The following is an 18,236-nucleotide window of genomic DNA, read 5'->3' as shown; positions in this document are numbered from 1 at the left end:
GTCTTATAGTTTACTTGTTGCCGCTTGAAATGTTTTGGCTGTTGTAAGACAATGCATTACTGAATTCTGCACTGGTTCCAGACTCTGCAGAAGCCAGAGTCAATGATCTTGAGATCAGTTGTACTGTGCAAATTATTATTATTTTATTTTTTTTGGGGGGGGGGGGTTATGTTTAGGGCCAGGATTTTTGTGACTTTTGTGATTTTTTTTTAATTAAATCATTTTTTTTTTTTTTTAAGGTTTATTATTTGCTCATAGAGTGAAAATCCTGTTCTCTGTAGTCTCTGTGCATGTGAGGCCATTTCCCATTCTGGAAAATATAGATGCGATGTATGACACTTATCAATGTGTAAGGAGACACTTATAAGGAGAGGTTTGAACTGGCCTCCTGACACTAATCTCTATGACTCCTGCTGGGTGTGCATTCCAGACAGTCTAACTGGTCAATTAAAAACCAGCATAAAAGTGTCTCAATCTCACTGTGTTTGATTTATGATCAGTGACAAGGTGTCCCTGAGCAGTAAGGGCTACAGAGCAGAGACATGTCTTGTGGGTTTTAACACTGGACCCCGACATGTATCGGAGGACAGTTATAATCGGCTGATATTGGCATTTTACAGAAATACCTGTATTGGCACATATTCCTCCAATAATGCACCGATACAACACCAAAGACACCAAAGACACACACATTATGAAATTATAGTTGAATTGGGTTTTTCCAGAGCAAAATATATGGATTTTTGTGGACTTTTGTGGACTTGTTGGCGTTTGCTGTTGCTGGAGTGGCAACTGAAGTGGCTGAATTTAGCAAAGTAACATGAGCTCTTTGGACTGCAGTCAATTAGCAGAGTTGCTAACTAAAAGGATGTTGACTGAACAAGAGAGTTATTCGGCATAAGGAGTCACACAGTAAGATATTATTTACCAGTAAATTGGTAGTTTTGCCACAAGCAGCTTGGTGTATAGTTCCAATCAGCCGTATCAGCATGGACTGCATGATGCAGGTTTGTTTACTCTTGTGAAGAGAGCGGAATTTACCACTTAGATGAAGTTCGTCTTGGGGAGGGGGAGGGCTGGAATAAACTATTATTGTAAATTACAGTGGTTGGCAGCCAGCAAGTAAAAGGGGTATTCAGTCAGAAATAGAGATTGACTTCTGCCCCCTACACATCCGCAGTAGTTGAGTGAGAGCCGGTTGGCAGTGACCTGTCGTCAGGGCACCCACTTCCTGACTGGTCTGTCTGGTCTGTCTGGGTCAGGATGTGTGATTTTCATAACTGTTTGATAACATGATGTCACTCGCAGGATATCATGGCTGAAGAAAATCAGATGGGAAAACTGGCACTCCAAAGATTGCTTCCTGACCAGGAGACCTCAGTCCGTCTCTGAAAATACAAAGCATTCCCTCAAGCACAAGGGTGGAAGAAAAACAAAAGATTATGTTGAATTTGACATCCTTTCGCTCAGACAGATGTAATTTATAGCAAGTTAACGACACTCCTAATTTGCAGTCAACTTGTTTTTGGTATGTTTTAGCCACATAGGGTCAGGAGGAATGTCAGGGGATAAACAAACTGTTTCTGTTTGTCTGGTTTTAGCCCAAAGGAAGAATGACTCAATTCAGAACTTTTCAAATGATTCTTGAACTTTTCTAATTAATTTTGCTATGTGAGCTGGTACCACAATATCATGAACTAAATAGTTTGAAGTGCCTTTATAGTTCTCATTCTCTCCAAAAGTCAACATTTTCTGACCTTGTCACAGTACTCTGTGTTTCATGGAGACAGTTGCTATGAGGATGCTGTATGGGTCAGGTGGTACTTAATGAAACTAAGAATGCTTTTGAGGGGGTCTACTGAGGTAAACAAGCTGTAGAGCAATTCTCTTCCAAATTGAAGCTTACATCACCACAGCTCTTTACGGACTAAGCTGCCAACGTTATTAGCAAGTCTACGGGTCTACAGGAATTGCAATTCAGTGACTCGACACATTTCGAAAAATGCTACGAAGTCATCAGATGATGTTAAAAGCTGAGAAGGCTGGAACTCCTGGTTTTTCCCATTCTGATCGTTGACTGAACAAACTATGGCTATATACAAAAACATTTGATTTAAATGTTTTATTTATCCCTTATTTTACAAGGTAAGTTGACTGAGAACATGTTGTCTTTTACAGCAACAACCTGGGGATGAGTTGCAGGGGAGAGGAGAGGGGATGAATGAGGCAAATAAAGCAGGAGATTATTACAGTAGGTGGCCATGATAGTACGAAGGCCAGATTGGGAATTTAACCAGGACACCGGCGTTAACACGCCTACTCTTGCGCTGGGATCTTAAACAACTCGGGAGTTGTGACCTCGGTTTAACGTCTCATCTGAAGGTTCTGAAGGATTTTCATCTCACCAACTTAATCGTTCAGCTAGTTTTAATATGTGCTCCAAACACCCGAGCTCATAGCTGCAGCTACAGTGTACAGTGTCCTTTCTACAACAAGGGTGCCTGTTGTTCCCTGCTTGAGAAGAATGCCAGAAAGGGAAGCCAGTGTTTACATTCTGGCTGTCCCCCTCCTCTTGCGTTTCCCCTCTGCTACGAGTTTGCTAACTGCAGGCGTCTGCACCAAGGGACCACAGCTGGGCAGCACATGGCAACACTGGCCCCAGCTGCCAGCCTTTAATGCACACACACACACACACACACACACACACACACACACACACACACACACACACACACACACACACACACACAAACTTGTGGCGGAGGAGGAGAAAGTAGGTCAGGTACTGTAGCCTTTGAATGTGGGGCCACCGGTTTGCTTAGTGAGGGGAGTTTCATCATCCCCCTCACAGGCTTGAATGGTCTTTGGCTTGCGAACTCAGACAATAACTTTTCACTGTACAGTAGTTCTCAGTGAGGTCATCATTAAAGACTAGCTCCCATCTGAAGAATCTGAGTTTAGAAAACATCAACCATGAATTTCCACTGCAATTTGGTTCAGTGTTCTTGTTAAATTCCTGTAAAAAAAAGCACCAAAAGATTAGCAAAAAAAACATGTTCCTGTAATGTTCATCAGCACCTAATAATTAGTACTTCTCTAGTTGTACAGCTATACCAAGAGCTGCTTTTCATTGCTGCCATGTTGTCTCCAGACAGTATAGCACTGCCTAAAGAACTTCACAGACTCTGGTCTGTATCAAAAGGTGTTGCTATTACACAATGTATTCAGTAATACTTCAGTGCGTAGGCATACTTCTACTATAAATATGGGTCAACTTCATTTGTTGAAATGAGAAGCAGAAACTATGGAAAAGGAGGGACACAGGGAGTGGAGAGGAGGATGAAATAAGTGCTAGGACACATCATCATCAGACACAGACAGACAGACAGGCAGATACACAAACACACACACATAAAAACACCTGCCTGGTCACAGTCACTAAAAGTACACACCCTGGTTGGTCAACTTAGATAAACACACAACCCAATTCATGTTTCTATGTATGCTGCATGCGGTGGCTGTCTGAACAAAAATAAGACGACAAAACCCTATTCCCTTCTTTTCTGTGTACTCTGCAATGTGACTCAGTGGAGGAAAACAGGGAACTTGCTCTGTAAGCACATACAGTCCGATATTACAGCCTTGGCTTGCGGCATTTTGGAGTTGTTTTGTTCTCCAAACCAATAACAGCTTGAAAGCATCTCCTCATTTAAAATGACTAATTGCTATGAGAGCAAACCAAAATGGCCGCCTCTCCAGGAATACTCTGGCTGAAAAGGATGAAGGCGGTAGAACAAAACATCAGTATAAACAGGAAAGCAGAGCAGGATTTCGTCTTCACTTCAAAGACAGGGTTTCAAAGTCTTTTTTTTAAATCTTTTTTCAAACAAGTTCATTTTTCTTGCGTACAGGATAAGCGTGTTTATGTTTCAGTTGGGGGGGGGGGGGGGGGTAGGTTACAGAGGTTGTCTGTTCTCTGTTATAAAGCTTCTTCATCTCCTCAGTCTTAACATAGCTTTTTGCTAAAGTTGATGTAGACACTCGAGAAATGGAATTCGAGACTCCAATGCTTTTGTGTTCACACGGTTGTCTAAGGGAGAATCTAATCTGTACTGTAAGTATCTGTATTGTAAGTGGATGCCAACGTAATCATGAAGCCCATGACTCGTCTTTACAGTGCTTTACTCATAACCATCTCTGTCATTGTCGTTGTGCAAGCACGACAGAAATTGCACATAAACAGGTTATAAACACGTACATTTGAATTGTGAGTCACTTAACACAGTATAATAAGGTCTATTGAAGTGTTAATGAGAGACTGTGACTCATACAGACTCATCTTCACTCCAATTCAGTGTTCATTTGTGTGTCATCAGCAATTTGCTAATTGAACTAGCTTTGAGAGAGAAGCATTTACCCATTTGTACATAAACATATACAACTTCTGAGCTAGAGCTCAACCGGGAGGGGGCCTACAGGATAGGCCCACCACAATTTAAGAAGCCTGGGTGGTGCAGTCTGAGGCCTCTGCATTCTGCCTTCAAAGTGTAAGGGGAAATGCAGTGACGCATGAATGGTTTTAGTCCCTTGATCCACCGTCGGGTAGGGGTGGGTTAATGGTGCCTAGAATCCTATATGCCTTGATGCTGTTCAGTGTAGCGCTGTGACGTCCCCCGGGCCTTTTCTTTGTGACAGAACATGTCAGTGGCAGCCATACAATTTCACACACCTGTGTGAGTCAGTCAGGTTGCGCTAACCGTTTCAAAACAAAGCTGAAGGATTAATAGAAAACAGTTGAGACTGGGATATAGCACTATTAGCACTAAGACTCTTGTTAAACAAGGTGTGTGGGAATATAATTAAAACAACGAACCAATAAGATTGGACATGGGTCCATTGGGAACCAATGAGGTGTAATTAGGGGTGGGACCAACAAGAAGACACTCAGGGTGTTGTTCAGAACTGAAGATGTGTCAACATACCTTCTGAAATGACCTTTTACAACAGTGTGTTGTTTCGTAACACTAGCACTTGTCACACCTGAGCTGCATTTCAAATGAAGAAAGACCTTCTATCACTGTTCCAGTATGGCACAAACTGAACCTTACTTGCCGAGGGAGTGTGCATTAACATGAGAGTGACCAGGGGGCATAGTATCAATAGCAGGCAATTACGTGTTGGAGAGTGTACCTTCAGAAAGTGCTTGATAAGTTCCACTTGATAACATTCCAGTCAGGTGATAATGATGGCTCTGGGCTTGATAAAAAAAACATTCGGAGCAAGAGTACTTTGCAGTATTTCTTTTTGGGGGTTGTACCTAAGGTCTTCACAACACCTTTGTGATACTTACATGATACCTGGAAGGAACAAAAATAATTGAAAGAAATTCATACTTTATAAATTTAGCCGGTTACCACCATGGTTCTTGGGGTGTTAGTTGGGGGTCTCTGAATACTACCTCTTTGTTGAAGTTCTCTCAGAACGGATATTTGGCACTGGCTATATTGACTGAACATGAACATAATCATAGCATATGACCACGACATAGGCCTACAGTATAGCATTGCTCAACATAGACAAGAACTTTCCCATTTAAAGTCTACTGTGAGTCAAAAACACAGGAGCTTTTATGGCCATCCACAATTCCTGAGTATTTGCATGTCTGTTTTGTTCTCTCACAGTATTAATGAAAGACTGTTATTATTCCCCTGTAGCAGCTTCCCTATCCAACCATCAGATGTTCCAGCTTTCTCCCAAGTCAGCTGTAAACTCACATGGATACACCCTACAGCTGCATTCCAGACACACAACTCATGCAACACTGTCCAGGATCAGAAACCAGGATCATGAGCAATACTTCATTACTGAATTAGATACTGAATTAGACAAGTGCACACTATATAGTCCAAACATCGTTTGGCTGAAGGATCCATTGAAACCTGTTGTGGTTGTTCCATCTGAAAAGGCTCTATGAGCTTTTCTGAACACCCGATCAAAACAAAAGGCATAGCTCATCAACAGCTGCTTCCTGTGTTGTCGGTGTGAGGAGAGCGTAGCCTCTAGCCTGCACCCCAGCCCCTTTGAAACAAGAGAGCGCTGAGTGACATGACCCTTGACCCCCTCCCACTCTTACTGTGTCAATAATTCAAACATACCAGGTGCTCCATAGATGACTACTGGGTTCAAACCCATGGTCATATTTGGGTATTTTTTCATAGGGCATTTTGTGTAGATCAGTGACAACAAATTAGTTTAATCTATTTTAAAGTCAGGTTGTAGCACCTTGTGAGGTGAATACTCACTGTAGCTCTTGTTAGAGCTTTATACTCAAGCCCAACCTGACCCGACTCAGGACCGCTGAGATGAGGCCCGAGCCCGAAAAAAGCCAGAAGTCTAGAAAATGGCCGTGCCTTGCCGTGTCCATTGCGTACAATAGCAAAATTGCAGCAGAGTAAGGAGAGGAGAGAGAGACTGCTTGAAAACTCACTTTAGTTACCATCAACGACTGTAGGCTATTTACTGCACCTGCTTTTAGACAATACTGGATATGAAAGAGCTATATCTTGCTGTTGTTGCCTGTTTTGTGTGTTTGTAAGCATTGATGCCAATAGCGATCCATAAGAGAAGGCTTCACACAGCAGAGTTTGTTATCCTTTCAATTATTTTGGCATATACAGTGCCTTTGGAAAGTATTCAGACCCCTTTACTTTTTCCACATTTTGTTGTGTTATACTCAATTTAAAAAGGATTAAATTAAAAGAATTTGCCATCAATCCACACACAATATCCCAGAATGACAAAGTGAAAAAAAAGTAAAATTTCAGTAAATTTATTTAAAAATTTAGTGAAGGGGGTCTGAATACTTTCCGAAGGCACTGTACATATAGATACAGTGCATTCGGAAAGTATTCAGACCCCTTCACTTTTTCCGCATTGTGTTATGTTCCAGCCTTATTCTAAAATCTGCACACAATACCCAATAATGACAAAGTGAAAACAGTTTTTAGAAATTGTTGCTAATTTATTAAAAATAAAAAAATTAAATATCACATTTACGTAAGTATTCAGACCCTTTACTCAATACTTTGTTGAAGCACCTTTGGCAGCGATTACAGCCTCAAGTCTTCTTGGGTATGACGCTACAAGCTTGCCACACCTGTATTTGGGGAGTTTCTCACATTTTTCTCTGCAGATCCTCTCAAGCTCTGTCAGGTTGGATGGGGAGTGTCGGTGCACAGCTATTTTTAGGTCTCTCCAAAGATGTTAGATTGGGTTCAGGTCACCCGGGTTCAGAGACTTGTCCCGAAGCCACTCTTGCATTGTCTTGGCTGTGTGCTTAGGGTCGTTGTCCTGTTGGAAGGTGAACCTTCGCCCCAGTCTGAGGTCCTGAGCGCTCTGGAGCAGGTTTTCATCAAGGATCTCTCTGTACTTTGCTCCGTTCATCTTTCCCTTGATCCTGACTAGTTCCCCAGTCCCTGCCCCTGAAAAACATCCCCACACCATGCTTCACTACCACCACCATGCTTCTCCGTAGGGATGGTATTGGCCAGGTGATGAGCGATGTCTGGTTTCCTCCAGACATGACGCTTGGCATTCAGGCCAAAGAGTTCAATCTTGGTTTCATCAGACCAGAGAATCTTATTTCTCATGGTCTGAGAGTCCTTTACATGCCTTTTGGCAAACTCCAAGCGGGCTGTCATGTGCTTTTTACTGAGGAGTGGCTTCCGTCTGGCCACTCTACCATACAGGCCTGATTGGTGGAGTGCTGCAGAGATGGTTGTCCTTCTGGAAGTTTCTCCCATCTCCACAGAGGAACTCTGGAGTTCTGTCAAAGTGACCATTGGGTTCATGGTCACCTCCCTGACGATGGCCCTTCTCCCCCTATTGCTCAGTTTGGCCAGGAGGCCAGCTCTAGGAAGAGTCATGGTGGTTTCAAACTTCTTCCATTTAAGAATGATGGAGGCTACTGTGTTCTTGGGGACCTTCAATACTTCAGAATGTTTTTGTACCCTTCCCCAGATCGGTGCCTCGGCACAACCCTGTCTCGAAAGTCTACGGACAATTCCTTCGACCTCATGGCCTGGTTTTTGCTCTGACATGCACTGTCAACTGTGGGACCTTATATAAACAGGTGTGTGCCGTTCCAAATCATGTCCAATCAATTGAATTTACCACAGGTGGACTCCAATCAAGTCGTAGAAACTTCTCAAGGATGATCAATGGAAACAGGATTCACCTGAGCTCAATTTCGAGTGTCTGAATACTTATGTAAAGGTGATATTTCAGTTCAACAGTTTCTAAAAACCAGTTTTTGCTTTGTCGTTATGGGATATTGTGTGTATATTGATGAGGGAAAAAATAATTTAATCCATTTTAGAATAAGGCTGTAACATAACAAAATGTGTTTTTAGTTATGTCTGGTGTCTACAGTATATTCTGACTGCAAGAGCTTGGAGCATACACAAGTAGCCCATATTGAAGTCATCAGTTTTAAAACAAGATACTGTAGCAAGTCAATGCTGTGAAACTGGGGGAAGCTGTTTAATATTAATGTGCGGTAGTTACTATTAGTATTTGAAATTAAAAATCATTTAATCAGCTGCATGTACTGATAATCATGGACATGGTAGTTGTAGAGTAGTTGTCTTTAACAACTTTAAATATACTCTTCTCCTCTCTCCACATGAGGTTAATTTCGTCCCACCATCCTAGTTCGATAAGCGCAGTCGGTGCATGGGTTAGTTTAGTTAGCTTCAGAACCTTTCTCTCTCTCTCTGGCTACCGTAGCAGGCTTAAAATCATCCACAGTGTCACTGATTATGACTAGCATGTTGTGTATGCTATTGTATTTAATAAACGTTGGCTTCTGTGCTTTTTTCTGCGGATGTACTGGCAAAATAACGGTGCGGTGGGAATACTAGTGGAAGCTTGTACACCGTATGCCGGTAATACCTTCCACCAGCCCAACCCTATATCACACTCATTTCAGGAAACCTGCTCTACACTAATTTAAACTTTGCTGAACGAAGTTACCAACTTAGTGACCATGCCCACTAAAACTTAGTGTTGCACAGCGCTCTTTAGAGGAAGCAAATTGGGGCCCAGTGTGTGTAACCATATATGGATACAGAGTGGAAGTGTGTGTCTACTCTTAAACCAACAGCATACACATTAGCTGTCATCTTCATATAGTTCTCATATCACCTTAAAACAAATGGCTAATCTTTCAGTTAGACTGCTTCACTGGAATGTGAACACAAGGTTGTCAGAGCAGTTTGTTTTCGCACCAGTGTTCTTCTGTCTAATGAGATTTGAATCGCCAGTAACCTTTGCCTCACCTGCCTTTCTCAGCTCCACCTCCAATATACACTCATGGCACAGTAGTGATAGTGTACCGTGACTACTGTGAACTCTACTCTGTTCATTTGATACTGCAAACACTGGGAATACAGGCCTACTGTAAATTCTTGTGTGTGTATGTGAGTATGTGTGGTACACAGTTCAAATCTGATACTGTATGCTGTGCACCCCACAACCACTCTCTCTACATCCTCTTTGTCTCTTCCTAGCATTGTCTGTCAGCCTCTCTAAACAATTCCTGTTTCGTCAAATCCACATTAATTCACAACAAACCCTAAATCACTGATTTCCCGTCCCTCACAATGCACTGCCTGGCTATGTGTGCCAACAAACCCAGGCTGTCATTAAAGACTTACAGATTTTTTTATTTGATATGTTCTACAGCTACTACTAAGCTTGCAGGTAAGGTAAATTGAGTAATTTACTGGAATGCACTTTTAATTAGATACAGCACTGACTCCCTTTTGCCAGCAATCATAACGCTGTCTCCAAAAAGGATGAGTGTCTCCAGTTTTGTTTACATTCTGCAGTTTGTGACTTATGGACTTTCATTGCATATTTTCAGCAATCCACTGAGGATCCATAGCTCTCTCTAGGCGTGAGGATCAAACCCAGCAATGCAGACAGGCACATGGTTTTGTTTAACCCCTTGTAATAGCAGTGTTTTGGGTTTTTTTAAATAAAAAAAATAAAAAGAAGAAACAAAAGCTGCCTTTTATGCATCTCAATAATCACTGGAATGAGTGTAATTACTGTATGATTTGGTTATGTTTGTTTCCCTTTCATCAGCAGCCTCGTCATGGGCCTACAAAATGCGTTCTGGTTTGTTAAAATTGCACATTGTGCCATGTGAATGCCATGATTGAACAGACACGCTTTCTCCCAGATAGAATAATATGTGGCGAGACATGCTCAGCCACCCCGGTTAAATAGTATCTAACCTCTTATTAAGGGGCTTTAAGGACTGGAAACTCTTTCTCGAGGCTGAAGGCTGTGTCTGATGCTGTGTAGTCATGATGATTAGAACAACTGTGATCATCATTCATAACCATGCAGAATGACACCAGGGGGCTTCTACTGGAGGCCTTGAGAAGACCCAATAGGAAGGGTCTTATTGTAAGCCTTTTGGAATATGCTCAGTGTGATTGAACATTTAGAAAAAGTGACTTGGCAAACAAACAGTTTGTAGATGTCTTATTTTGAATCTCTTTTTGTTACTGCTTCATGTCTTTACTGCTTCATGTCTTTACCATGGGTTTGGATAGGATTAGGAGTCTGAGAAACTGAAACTGAAGATCTACATAGTACCTTATCACAAGATGTCACCTTTTTTGAGGATTTCTCAGATACATTTCTCTGATATGTTCCTTGAAACGAGGCCCTATCTTCACAGCTTGAGAGGTTTTTGCATCTTTTTGCTTCTCTTAACTGGAACTGCTGAAAGTACATCTGGTAGCTGTAAAGCGGTCTTGGTGGGGGTAGGTGGACAAAGTCTTTGAAACATGCAATTAGCTATTTTTATGTTCCTCTCGGCCATGGACTACCTCCATCTGCACGGCCACATAATAAGTAATCATAAGTGTGTGTGTGTGTGTGTGTGTGTGTGTGTGTGTGTGTGTGTGTGTGTGTGTGTGTGTATGTGTGTGTGTGTGTGTGTGTGTGTGCGTATGCATGTGTGTGTGCGTGTGCGTGTGTGTGTGTGTGTGTGTGTTTGCGTGCGTGGTATTTCCCACACATCCCAAAGAGTCAATATAGAACGGCAATAAGTTCCCATAGTACTTGGTCTTGACCTAGTGTGTCCCATCTTTCAAATCCAAACACCCTTTGTCGGTGAACTCATGTTGATTGGTGCTCGACACAGGCTGTGCGAGTTGATTGGTCTGTGCCACATGCTGGCAGAGGTTCAAGGTTCAATTTGCACTAGTATGCAGACTTACTCCTGCTTGGTTTTCCCAGACAGTCTGTCCCATTAAACACTACCCAGGCTTTGTCTGTTCTGTGTGTTTCCAATGGCGATCCTAGATTGTACTATTTACACAGCTTTCAGTGATGTTTTGTATGACTCTACCCTCAAATATTTCAGCTACTTTTGGTAGAACTCATCAATATAGGCATGAAATTCACCCGAAACAGCTGTAGTTTTGGATCGGCATGAGTAAATCTGGCCTTCTTGGCTGTGAGCGTGTGTAATGTCAACTTCTAGTGAAGATTTATGACACAATGACCTCACACAATCTGCCCCTGCCTCTGTTGAAGCGGAGGGCCCTCAGACAAATTAGTAGTCTGACAAAAACACATTCAAAAGGAAAACCCAAAAGTAAAGGCTTGGAGTTCCTGAAAAAGACTATAATTTAGTTACTGTAAAGCAAAAGCAGCCCATCCCTCCATGTAGGGAGCCTATCAAATTCAAGTCCGAGCCAAATGGTAATCGCTCAAAACTAAATGCACACTTCTGTTGTTTACCTTTTACCTCCACACTAAAAAGTAGCTCCAACTAAATGTTAATCATGATCAATTCTCAATCAATCCATTGAACAATATATAGCCACAAATCTAATGGCGTTCAAATTATAGCCAAACAGCAATAGCTCAATCGCATCTTTTATTTGTTTACTTTCAACCTGAACCTCCAGTGGAACAAAGCTGTTCCCACTAAATGTTAATTATTAATCCATTGACTCCATCCACCTGTACTTATCTTTTGTAGCAGGCGAAACAGAAGGCGAAACCCTGATGTCATTTGTTCTATTAGCTTTAATTACCTTCAGAACCAAAGTCACAGTATAAATGACTAAACCACTGGTGGGAGTAGGAAGCTAAAATAATGTGTGTGAAAACTAAACTGAGAGCAACATCTGCCAAGTCCCTTGTCGGTCATCTCCCCAAAATGTACCACCTTGTTTGCTATGTCAACCAACAGAAGAAAAGAGGCTTCTTTTACACAAAGCAAGTCATGTTAGGGTTCTCATCCTTTTATTTATCAAGCAATACTGTTACACAAGCTGCTTACCTTCATGTAAATGTGTTTTAAATGTTTATGCCATCAAGGGTAAATGTCTGCAAACGACAAATGTCTATGTAAAGCAAAGTCAAATGCTCGGATGAAGGTTATGAGACCAAGACTAGATCAGTTTTGTTATGTAACCTACTTCCATCTAGTAAAATTAACTGTTTGTTACAGTACGTTGGAATATATATATCCATTTGGAGTAGTAATCAATCACAAAATTGATCGAGATATAATGAAAAGGGGCATACTATATTTATATATTGATGCTAACTTGGAGTGATGAAGGAATCTTTAAAGACATCACTATCTTTCATTCCCCAGTCTGACCAACAACATGTACTGTAGTGTTATGTTTTTCCTCAAAATGCATCTTCAAAAATGTATGTAACCTCTATACTACTGATCTTCACTGTCTTCTGGTCTGTGTAAACTGTGGTTGTGGTGTCTCCTCTCTCTACCATGTCTCCTGGCCAAATGTTTGAGTGAAAGGACATGATTAGGATGTGTGGCTTGTACAAACAAGCAGGAGTTAATCGGTTCCACATGGTTAACCACAAGGAACGTGTTCTTTTTCTGCGTGAGGAACCTTTGACCACTGATATAGTAGGACGGTTGGGAGATGGAGGTATAGCCATCCTGATATGACTGATTCTAGAGTAGTGCACTTTCGCTTTTGGTCAGCACCTGTAGCAGGTTCAAAATCTTCCAGTGTCCACTGATCATGCCTTGTGCGTTGCATATGCCATTTTCTTAATTTAATAAATATTGGCTTCTGCCAGTATGGATGGTGTGGCAGGAATTACACCGGTGTAAGCTTGTACAACGTATGACACCAGTAAAACCTTCCACTGGCCCAACACTAGAAGACTGCATTACTACACACCAGACCACTCAGACTTTACCACAGAGACACTACTATGACACACCACACAGACACACACTACTATGAAACACCATACAGACACCAAAAAATGCCAGTTGTATGACAATTCGGCAGCAGCACACAAACACTATCACATAGCCCCAGTTGTGTTGAGTCACTGTGTTAGCAGCACACAGACTCTCCCATTGATTCAGTTCAGTTGGACCGAGGAATAGCCACGTTTGTACACAAGACTCTGTTTGTTATAGGGGAGGAAATGCAAGCTCCCAGCTGGACAGCTGTTCATTCCGAACCCAAACAGCGATACCGCACTCCCAGCTCCTTGGAAGCGTGAATCCCATCCCGGTATCCCGTGAAGCGAATGTTAGCCACACATGTTGCCTGAGAAAAAGGTTGCAGAGGGAAAACATATGTAGGAGAGGGGTCATTGACTTCATTCTCTCCGACTGACTTGAGGAGTGTGTTCAGGGTGGGTGGGGTGTGTTGGTGTTTTGGTTCTGACTGGGAGAGAATTCGGGTGGGTTGGGAGAAGAAATCGGATCAGGAAAGGAGTCTTCCCCAAAGCAATCCTCACACGTGGTTAGGGCTAAAGCTTGCTCATGTATAGATATATCACTGTTATATTTACAATAGGCCAAATGCAATCATTTGTATGGCGATGCATTACTAAAGGTCTAAGCTCAAGCCCTGAAATAGCTATTAGGTAAGGTCGTTTTATAAAATAGGAATATTGACTTAATGTTTTTTGTACTGTATAGGAGCATTAACATGATTAGGTTTGGGCTGCTACATTGTATGGCCTGCTAGCCAGACTCTGACAGGACTGAATGAGACACCCTTGTGGGGTATAAGCCCTGCCGCAACAGCTGGCCACTGATTGACTAGTCTGAGACAAGGCTCCTCAGTGGGGTTTCCAGTGCTTTTTTAGCATCCTTCCCACTCCACTCACTGCCCTCACTCTGCACAGAGAAACCTCCTCTGTGTCCCAATAGTCTCTCCATAGGCCTCCATTCTGCCTCACCGTACAACTAATGAGAGAAATAGGTATGGTTTTCTGTCATGTATGGTTCTCTCTCAAAACCAGTGGTCATAAAGGAAATAAGGAAAAGAGGCCATTCAAGACTATTGGCATGTAGCCATGGTTTGAAATGGAATGGTGGCTTTCTGGGTGGGGGGATAGGGGTGGATTAGGGGTGGGGGAGGTACGGGAGACAATGAGATAGTGTGCCACTGTCGGATGCCTCTTTCTCTGTCCTTGTGAGTGCAAGAGTGAGAAGACGGTCGGCACACGCTCACCACAAAAAAGGTTTTTGAATGCCTCAAAGTGTTTGACACAGGGTGAAGGAGGGAGGAGAAGGAGGAGGAGTTATGGTCCAACTGCCCCTCTGACCTCAGACAGGCATCAGATTATTCTGACAGGGCTCTCTGCACATCAGGAATGTCCAGTTGTTGCCTTGCAAACAGCACAGGCTGCTCCTTTGTGATACGTCAACAGAAAATTCTCCTTTGTGATGTCACAATAGGGTTTCTTTCTCTGTGATATCACAATAGAATTATTATGTTCCTATGTGACATCATCTGGAATGTCCCACATCTTTGTGACATCACAGTGCTCTTAAGCTTCGTTCATATGACACGATATTCGCCACAAATTCCTTGATCGGGACGTGGTAAGAACTTGCTTAATAAACAGCTCTGCAATGACCCCCTGATCAATATCAAAACATGTTTGATATTTGATTGCGCCCAATGTGCATTCCACTCATGCCCAACGTTCAACTGTGAGGTTGTTATGTGTGATAAACCCATTAAGATAACTTGATATTTAAACAATTACCATTCTTTATCACTCCCTGTAATTCATGAGCTGATCTGCTCAGGACAGAGATATTCTGTCATTCTTGCATTCTAGGAGGTAATCTATCTCGAAAGCTGATTAAGCAAGGCTCTGCAATCACAAACCATTCTCTAATTTTTATTTGAGTGATTATGTTGCTACAAGGAGGGAACACACCATACACCAAGTCAGCACTGTCAGTAATTTATACCGTCAGAAGGATTGATCTTTTAACCTTCACAGCTCTTGTGGTAGCTTTCACAACTCATGTCTGCCGCAGCAGCATTGAGGTAGCCCACCGTTCCGATGACAGTATTAACCTTGTAAACGTGATCTACTGTAGTATGTAGGCAGTTTTAACCCGGGTACAGATGCAATAGCTGAGATGGGACACATGGTTTTGGAATGCAATTTTATTGATCTGACCCAGTTTTACAGCGTCTCTTGGCAGCTGTTGGAGTCTCCAAGATACAACATGTAAAATCTTACCTTGCAATCTTAAGCTGTCATAACAACTTTGTGAACAGTAAGCTTGTTATAACTTGCTTTCTAGACAGTTGGATCACTTGGCTAATACTATTAGATGTTTGGCAAGCTTGTAAGAACATTTCTGTTCACATAGGTTTCTACAGTTGCGATCAGAACTGAGTCTCAGTTTCAGACAGTTTTGTCTCATCTCCTCTTGCCTGTTGTATCTGTACATGGGTTTATGATATTACCAATGGACCACAATATGTTTTGCAACACAGCACTCTTTGTGGTTTCATTATGGTGAATATTTTTCCTTTTTTGTTAAGACTGGACTCTCTAAAGTGTATGAATGAGATGGGTAAAGGAAACGGCCAGATTACTCAGGTCAAAAGATTAGTTCCTTTATGAATTTCCTCTGTGGGTCAGATTTATCTCTCCCTAGGTGATCCCTCATTCTTTGAATGTGTGTGTGTGTGTGTGTGTGTGTGTGTGTGTGTGTGTGTGTGTGTGTGTGTGTGTGTGTGTATGTCTGTCTTTCTCTCTCTTCTGTTCTCAGTCAGGTGCCTCTGAAGACAGGCTGAGTCAGTCAAGACATAGGTCATATGTGTCAAATGTCAATAATTTCCTCGGTTCAGAGGGGGGCCTCCTGGCCTTATCCAATCCATTATTCAAACAGCCTGTATGTTTTTCACATTAGCATTAGCCTGTCACACTAATGAATGCACGCACATGTGGCTATGCATTTAAGAGGCTTCACCGGAGGCCCTCTGGTTATTTGCCTTGGTAACAATTCATAAAGGAGAGCATTTTTGAGAGGTTTTTGAGATTGTGTACCAGAAGCTACTCTCTTCAGGGTCTGTTGGGATCTGCAAGAGCAGGGCCAGAGCCAAACAAGAAAAAGAGAACAAAGTGCATTGCGATATGTTGAGACTTCCTGACTGAAGGCAGTCACTGAAGTGTAAGTCTTCGACTGAAAATCAAACTAAAGGGAGTGGATTGCTCTTGGCAGAAGTTATTAGTGCTAATCTAGGATCAGTTTTCCTCAACCCAAGTCTATCCTAACCATAAGGAAGTGAATAGCTAAAGCAACCTCAGATCAGCGCGTAGAGGTTACACATTCTTCAACATCCAGTAGCCCATATCACAGTGAAATTAACTGGCACAGTTCCCACTCAGGGAAAACACTTGACCTGGTTTGTCTAAGTAAATATCCAGCTGTAAAATATGGAAATATTACAAAATCCAAGTATACTCTAAAGAGAGGCTCAGCCACTATCGTCCACAGTCACCAAAGACCCCCATAAACATCCATGTTTACAACTCTCCTGAGTGTACTAAAACTATGTCCACAGGTATAAACCCCTGTAACCTGACACCACAATACGTTTCCCCCTTTTCCGGACAGCTGTGACCCTATTGGCTGAGGAAAGGTCATCACCATAGCAACGCCATAGAGAGGTCAATCCAGCTGTGTCAAAAGCTGTTACTCATGAGGTTTTTATAAATGAGTGTATCATGTACTGTAAAGGGTTCACAAGTTCAAGCTGAACGTAGCTATATAAATATTCCATTTGATCACACAGACTTCCTCAGTGAAACCTCAAAAAGTTATTTATATCTCAGGGGATTAAAAAGAGAACAGTATTGTATTCCTTTTCTGCTGCAGCTTACTGTTGTTTTTGTCTGTGTGTTTGTTTTGATATTTTCTTTGATGATGTGGTGTAGTTTCACAAGATTTATTGTACGCATTTCACATGAAGTAAACTTGTGTGTTTTTGTCTTTCCGCAGGGAGCTCGTGTGTGGTTACGCGAGAATGAACAGTACCTCCCCAGCACTGTGTCCTCTTGCTCCGGAGGTGTTGTGGTTTTCGCCACAGACTATGGACAGGTAAGACCTACCAAATACTCCCTTTTTTAAGACATGAATATTCCCCTCCAGTGAGTTACTACTGTAGCTGTTCAATCTGGCAACAACAAACTAATATGTTGGCTTCAATGTTTGTTTCAACCTACTCCCTGCCTTGAAGGCAACCTTAGATGAAGGTTAGCACACCCTGCATGTACTCTGTACTACTATATGTAATGGTTGCCAGATTTGATAAACCCAAGAGAGTAGAGGTTTATGAAAAAATATGCTGATTATTCAGAATCTGGTATCCACTCAAGGGAGGGCAAATCCATTAGACCCTCTTTGATCCATATGTTGTGAAAACATTTATTTACATTTACATTTATGGCATTTAGCAGACGCCTTTATCCAAAGCGACTTACAACAAATACATTTGTTTAAGTAAGTGAATCATCTATCCATCTAACCCTAACCCATCATAAGATAAAGTAATCAATGCTCGGACCAGGGGCCATAGGCAGTCAGACAGGTGAGAAACTTGTATGGGGGGTAGTGGGGATGAAGAGGTCTTTAGGAGGGAGCGTTAAGATGTAGCCTGAAGAGATGGGTCTTCAATCTACGGTGGAAGATTGGTAGTGACTCTGCAGTCATGACAAAAACAAGGGATACTGACTGTCTTGATGTGTGGATGATATAATGGTCAAAAGCACAAATGGCTTAATTTTTAATTGGTTATGGAGATCCAATACAACTGACCATGTCAAGGGATTCTTCAAACTGGATAATGAAGTACTGAATGAATAACTGCACTATGAATGAGTTCCCC

The 18,236-nt window shown here is 42.0% G+C and overlaps 1 protein-coding gene across 1 annotated transcript in view; it reads left to right on the top strand.

Moving 5' to 3' along the window:
• Window positions 1–18,236, top strand: part of myo10 (myosin X) — an 89,461-nt gene that overhangs the window by 4,816 nt on the left and 66,409 nt on the right. Inside the window, exon 2 of the mRNA XM_083670724.1 lies at window positions 17,351–17,449. Coding sequence (XP_083526850.1) covers window positions 17,351–17,449 — 99 coding nt within the window. The remainder of the gene's footprint in view (window positions 1–17,350; window positions 17,450–18,236) is intronic.

Source organism: Argentina silus (genome assembly GCF_951799395.1).
Source record: "Argentina silus genome assembly, chromosome: 1".
Taxonomy (NCBI): domain Eukaryota; kingdom Metazoa; phylum Chordata; class Actinopteri; order Argentiniformes; family Argentinidae; genus Argentina; species Argentina silus.
This window is presented reverse-complemented; position numbering and strand designations above follow the sequence as displayed.